Consider the following 6,720-nt stretch of genomic DNA (forward strand, 5'->3'; position numbering starts at 1 on the left):
GGATCTGTGTGGGAGTTTGAGCTGAAAGCTTGAAATACATAAACATAAATTTGTCTGAAGGTGTAAATTGTGAGGCGTTCGACACCGCGCTGTTGCGTTCGGGTTTACCCATCTTACCTCATTTGCTGCGTCTCCCAGCTGGTTTTCCTTTGGTTTCTCCCAGGGATGTGGTGGTGCTGGCTCCTCTCGTTGCCTCATCTCCTCATCTCCACCTCCAGCTATGGCCTCTGGGATCCCTGGGCCAAATCCTTCCCCTCCGCCTCCTCCCCCGAGACCCGGCACGCCTCTAGCTTTGGCATCTGACTGCCGGAGACCGGGTAGAGGGGGGGCCTCTTCAGGAGAAGCTGGGCTGAGCGGGGTGGTGGCCATACCCTTCTCCCTCCAGAAGAAGCCGGTCACCATGATGAAGGACTTGATGTTGGGGTATGGAGCCGAGAGCTCCCGCAGCAGGGAGACGTAATGGAGGGCCTTGTAGTAGTGGAGGAAGGAGATGACACACAGGCCCACCGTGCACAGCAAGAACACCCTGTGCCGCCGCATTTTCATCCTGGAACAAATGGAAAAGGAAGAGACATCAGTGCACCATTTACCTCCACCGGTGAGGCACAAGTCATGAGAAGCAACAAGCTTTCAAGATAAAAACAGAGCCACAAACCTGCCTTTTCTCCCTCTAATATTACACACACTTGCCAATGTTCACTTTGTGGAGTCATCTTAGAGCCCTTTCTTCCCTTAGCTGAATGCTTGTAGTATAAAGATATAGAAAAAAAACAAAACAAACAATCTTGGGGATCCGTGGTCTTTGTACATTGAGGTTCGCTTAAAAGGATTGTGCATGATTTGACGAGATGTGTTTCCAAAGAGTAAAATATGGGAGAGAAAAAAAAAACACTTTTCAAACAGAACAGAAAATAGCGGAAATAAAAACTGCTTATTTAGCAGCTAAAGAGCCATAAATGTCAACAAAGACCAAAGTGGAGCTCAAATTAAAAAAAAAACAAACCCCAACAGGCTTCTTCACGGCAGCGCTTTGGCCTCACTCAGTCCAGTGAACTGTGGATAATTCATGCTGATAATCGTGCAGAGTTAACGTGAATTAATTTCAATCCTGTAGCTTTTTTCTTCTTTTTTAATTAACACACACAAACAACCAGGCATCCAGTGTGCATCATTAATAATCCTGACGTAGCTGCTAATGGACGATTTTCTTAATATGGATGAGATGAGAACAAAAATAAGAAAGTGTCCCTACTAATGGATGATTATGACGTCCAAAGCTACAAAGCATAACAGAAAAGTTGCTTTCAAGTTCAAACACACTCCTTTATGTCCACGTCCACTTGATATTGAGCATGTCACCCAGATTTCCATGTTTGAGCCAAAAAAGCAGCTCTGAAGCAGGATTTCTCAGTCGAGTAACGGTGACGGCCGTGCTTACACGGCAAAATTTATTCTTACATTTAAGCCCGTCTTTAAAAAATAGTGTTGGCCAGAAAATGTTAAGCTCAGATGAATAAGGGATAAAGTACTGAGGAAGGAAAAGAAAGACATTTCCCAGCAGTGCATGAAATGAACTTGAAGCTTGCTCAGCACAGCTCTTCCACTGGATGTGAAACGAATGTGAAGAGGAGCAGGAAGAAGTGAGGTCCAGCTGGGCGGACGAGAGGATGTGATGTCGTGGGATGTGGATTTGTTTTACTCAAATGAGGAGGACAATGATTGGAGAACTTTTTTCCAACAGTCAGGTTAAAGTTAGCAGCTTTTTGAAACACAAAGTTTCCAAGGTGTTTGCAAGCAGCTTAGCATTAAATTAAAAAAAATAAAAAAATATCCAGGTAACTTCTGCATTAACCCGAGTTTGTTACCAGGGTGCATCGCCATGGTAACCCATGCTGCAGCTCTAACCTGTTGCAGAGCAGGTTTATGTTGTCGCCGTCTACGGCACAAACAGAGCTTCTGCATTTCTAGAAGGTTTCTTAAACCTCTGGGTGTGACACCGCAGGCCGCACACAGCCCACTTCGATCTTAAGTGGGTGAGATTATAAATGACTGGAATAATCATTAAATATGAAATAAAGCAAGCGACACAAACAAAGAGCTCGTCATTGTGAGGTTTGCAAAGGGCTCAAACAACAATAGAGCTCAATTGCAGTCTGCACCACTGTTTCACAACAAGAAGCACAAAATTATTGCAACAAGTTATCTCCCTGCCGCGGTCACATGACACAATCTGATCTCCAGCTTGCACAGAGGCTCATATGAAGGGAAAAACATGACACTACAGAGCCTCCCATTCAGCCCCATCCACAAAAATACTGAGAAAGTCAAAATCTTGAAATGTCCCATCAGAGGGGGAAGTTTGGCATGTTAGCGTTTACACTGACGAATTGGATATTAGAGTTCAGATAAGCATGTACGGATCGCGGGTTAATACCAGGTACAAACAGAGCACATTTACAGGCAAACAGCCTTTCCACCTGCCACATATCAGTTTAAGTGTACATGACAGAACACAAAAAAGGATTATTTAATTCAAGTAACTGAATGCAGAGCCGCAAAAGTTAAAAAAAATTCATAATTTAATAGTAAATAACAGATAACAAGCGCTGCACCTTTTCAATTTGCATGCTAATGAACACAATTCTCCTCAAACTTAATCGCAGCGACACCAGGTTAATGAAATACGCTGCTAACTAAAAGGTCACATGAGACTGTAACGAGCAACTTCCAGCCCAACAACAAGAAGATAAAAGCGATCCTCAAATAAGACGTCGGTGCTGTTTTGGGGGAATGCTGTGAGAAAGCATCCTCCGGCACATCGCGCCGTTAACGAGCCCCGATACTGCAGAAACTCTGAGAAATACGCAACTACTGTCTTTTCCCATTTTAGATGACAGCACAAGAGATCTCAGTGAATTGGGCCTACGGGTGGAGAAAGGGGGAAGAGGTCAAAGGTAAAGCAGGCATATGATGAGGTCAAAGCTGGTGCTGCTTGGTTTATTACTGAAGCGCCGCCGCTCCACGTCCTCCCTCCAAACCCTTTCAATTCCCGACTTTATTTATCATCTCTAATTCCCCTTCACATTCACTCCCTCTCCCCGTTCCGCTCGTCTCCGTTTCCCACACAACTTGACATGAAACGAAATACAAGAAAGGAGGAAGTGAGGACTGAAAGCCCCCCCACCAAACACACACACACACACACACACACACACAGAAATTGAAAGAAGCAGTTACAGAGAGGGAAGTAAACATGATTTCTTTCCTCCTTTTTTGAGCACTTTGGTTTCACATGAGCACAGATTCCACTTGAAGATTCGCAGATGACCAGATAAAGAGTCAGCTTAACGCACACTAATCGTCCTGGGTGGCATCAGCAGAGTCAAGACTCAAGAGGACTGTGGTGCAGGCAGGAAGCAAACATTAAAGTTAACAGTGTGTGTGGATAAGGTGTGTCTCGGGTTTTTTTGTTTTGTGTTTTTTTGCCGAGACACTCTGGCCTCTTGGAACTGATTCAATTAGCATCCCAATAACGACTAAAGACTTTAGGGGCAAGAAGGCATCTCTTGAATCTTTTCTGCACCAGCACTTGTTGACCTTGTGTCCCAGCACGAGTCTAGACTTCAGTTTTGCCTACAATGACAACCTTTGCATAGCTTCAACTTGCAAATAAAAGAAATTGAAATGAAGACTATATAAACGTCATGCTGTTACTCCTCTTACTTTTATCCACCGTCTGACACGAGCCATTTTACCTTCCTTTTAGGCCGCTTTGCAAGCCCGGCTGCTCTTCGCAGACAAAAGATTTAAAGGGCAGGTCGGTGGGTGGGGTGTGCAGACCAAGCCCAAACATTAGAGAAAAACAAAAGCTGTCTGAAGTGTTTGGAGCACTGAAGCCAGAGCTTCAGGCAGTATTAGTGAAAACAAGAAAAATGGTTTTGCACCATTATCTGAGCTTTTCAGTGTGTGTGGATGAGGAGTGAGTGTGAGGATTTCACATCCTGCTGCTGTGGCTTTCATTGTCTGAGAAGAAGGTGCTGCAACAGGACAAGACATATAACACAGAGCTGACATCAACAGGCACTCCTTTCCACTAATCTGACGAGGTTTCATTTTAACAAACAGAGCGAGCACAACCATACTGTACGATTCTAGCAACATCACTGGATCCGAGCTATGAAGAGAGGTTAATTCACTAAGAGACTAACAGCTACCTTCATTTAAGAGCTCACATCTCTGCTTTTAGGGATATTTTATTTTACATTTCATTTCACAGAGAAATCACAGAAAGAACGTTTGTACTGATTTAGCCCATCACCAGTTTGCACAGCCCACCACCAATCCATATACAAAAGCACTTACAAACACAGCAACCGCCCGCATCGTGCCGGGATTTTGTGCAGATTCGTGGATGCCCTGGTACCTCTAAGCCAAGACATCAGTGCAGAACTTATTCCAGTGTGCTCATGCCAGCGCTCGCTGTCAGTCTGCTGTTGCAACCTTCCTTGCCCCGGAGGTGCCGCCTGTCAGATAGTGCAATGCAAAAGGTTGAAGCTTACAGGGCACAGAGTCTGTCCACCTGTAACACATGTAATTCTACTTTTAATGACCTGAAAAATAATCTTTCTGGTTTGTGTTTACCACAAACCAGAAAAATATATATTTTTAAATAGTCAGTGGTGTCTCAAGATAAGAGGGTTTAAATATTATAAAAGCAATTCATTAATATATATGTAAATTTCTTATATTATTAAAATATCTTATTGCGGGTCACCATAACACTCATGACTAGTTAAAGAGGTTATATCTGTCAATGTAAGACGCTTCCAGCAACAGAAAAAATGCTGAAGTTAAGACAAAGAAAAAAAAGCATAAAAACAAAGCCAAGAAGAGAAAAAGTCACATGCTTCAGCTAAACTTGTCTGAATGTCTTTAAGGCGTGAGTGGGAAAACACTGCTCACTGGGAAAACTGGGGAGAATTCACTGCAACCAGAACGTGCTGAAGTGAAGGAAAAGGGAAACTTCAGCCAAAACTTTTATCAGACGACAATCTGATAACAGTGAAGGTGGAGAGAACGTAGCTCCTCCCTGTAACACCGCCTGTGTAAATTTCACACTTTGTAAAATTTAACTTTTGGAATCTCTAATTTTCTCTCTTTAATGGAGCTCTGTGGGATGTTTTTAAGAGTAAAACCTAAAAGGTTTAGAAAAACCCAAACTGCCGGCTGACGAAAGCAGCACAAACATTTGGTTTGTGCTGCTTGAAAGCCAAGCCAAGAGATAAACAGTTGCAGATATGAGGTCTGTGTGCTGGGAGGAGGAATTCCCCCTGTAAACTAATCTTAATTATACGTAGTATGCGTGTCACTATGGCAAAAAAGTAAAAAAAACAAAACAAGTCCTGTGACACCCACTGACCCACAGAAGTGCTCTGTGGAGAACTCTGTGTTTACACAGTCCCGTCTGGATGTCTGAGGACAGACTTCATCAGTGCAATAGTGTAACTAAAGATCAACAGTGTTACTCAGTCTGATTTATGAGAATTCAAGTGCACAAAATTATTTTGCCCGATGACAAACGCACCCTTTGTGTAGTACGCGAAGCGAGGATCAGTGAGGCGCTTTGTGCCGTTTGTGTTTGAACATTACCGTAGACGCTTTTGTCTGAGCATTCTGGCTTTGTAAATATTTGAAATACCTCTCAAAATGCAGTATTGTGCACAAGTCTAGAGATACCTCTCATTTCTTTATACTCTGAGAAAATATTTGTTATGACCATCTTCATTCTTCAACAGTCTGAACTCTCTTAGGCAGCTTTCTTTTCATTTCCTTAAGTGTTCTTCAAGAACAGGATAGTTCTGCAGGCTGTTCGAAGGACATTCAAAACTTTCTTCTGTTCTTGTCAACATGAAATTAAACTGCTGAGCTCATGGGAGGCCAATCTATGACTGATAGAAAAACACACAATGGGACACCGAGTGTTTCACTACTGGCAGAGTCATACTGAAAAGCCGTTTCCAAACAGATGCTTTCCCGATGGAATTGCACGGTGCATCTGTATTCCATCAATTTGAAAAGATGCCCAACACCACTGACTGAGGTGCAGCCAAAAACCATGACAGAGCCTCCACTGTGCTTTAGAAGTCTTCGTGCATCGTCCAGTTTCCTCTATTTTTTTAAGGACATGCTGCACACTGCGCCAAGTTTTTAAGCTAATAGCTCTTTAGGAATCACTTTCAAAGACCTTCAAAAACCCAAAGTCTGACTCCTTAGAAGCAAATTATAAAAAAATGTGAGCTGGCTCAAGACTTCTGTCACAGTTCTGCACATCAATGAAGCCATTCAAACAACTGTTAACATTCTCGCCCGTCCAAACAGTGTTTAGACGCCTCATTCTTGCATTAGACTTGCTCATTACACTTCCCATTACCACTTAAAAACAATGACAAAATTGCATGAATCACACACTAAAGACCGTTTTACACACATGATTGTTTCCGTACTCAAACAGATCAAGAGCTGGACTTGTGTGAACCCTGAACAAACATGGACAAGTGGCTATAAAAATGTTACCACATCAGCAAAATATTTCATAGGTCGAATGATAAATGAGATCCAGATTCTCCGAAAGGCTCACAGGCTTTCTGCTGTGTGCGTGTGCAGCCTCGAAATCCACTTTTCTTATCTTTGAACACACACACACACACACACACACACACA

General features: G+C 42.9%; 1 protein-coding gene across 8 annotated transcripts in view; it reads right to left on the reverse strand.

Annotated features, from left to right (window-relative positions):
* The window catches only part of mgat3b (beta-1,4-mannosyl-glycoprotein 4-beta-N-acetylglucosaminyltransferase b), a 54,330-nt gene that overhangs the window by 7,071 nt on the left and 40,539 nt on the right, over window positions 1–6,720 (reverse strand). For 3 of the 8 annotated variants that reach the window (XM_005939428.3, XM_014339121.2, XM_005939429.3), the window contains exons 2-3: window positions 4,363–4,523; window positions 118–547 (exon numbers count right to left, since the gene is read on the reverse strand). In XM_005939428.3, coding sequence (XP_005939490.1) covers window positions 118–547; window positions 4,363–4,439 — 507 coding nt within the window. In that variant the 5' untranslated portion in view covers window positions 4,440–4,523. Of the gene's footprint in view, window positions 1–117; window positions 548–4,362; window positions 4,580–6,720 lie in introns of all 8 variants that reach the window. The other 5 variants (XM_042227411.1, XM_014339122.2, XM_005939431.3 and 2 more) reach the window with 2 other exon arrangements.

The sequence above is a fragment of the Haplochromis burtoni genome, unplaced genomic scaffold (genome assembly GCF_018398535.1).
Source record: "Haplochromis burtoni strain Fernald_Lab_line unplaced genomic scaffold, NCSU_Asbu1 Contig_258, whole genome shotgun sequence".
In the NCBI taxonomy this organism is placed as follows: Eukaryota; Metazoa; Chordata; class Actinopteri; order Cichliformes; family Cichlidae; genus Haplochromis; species Haplochromis burtoni.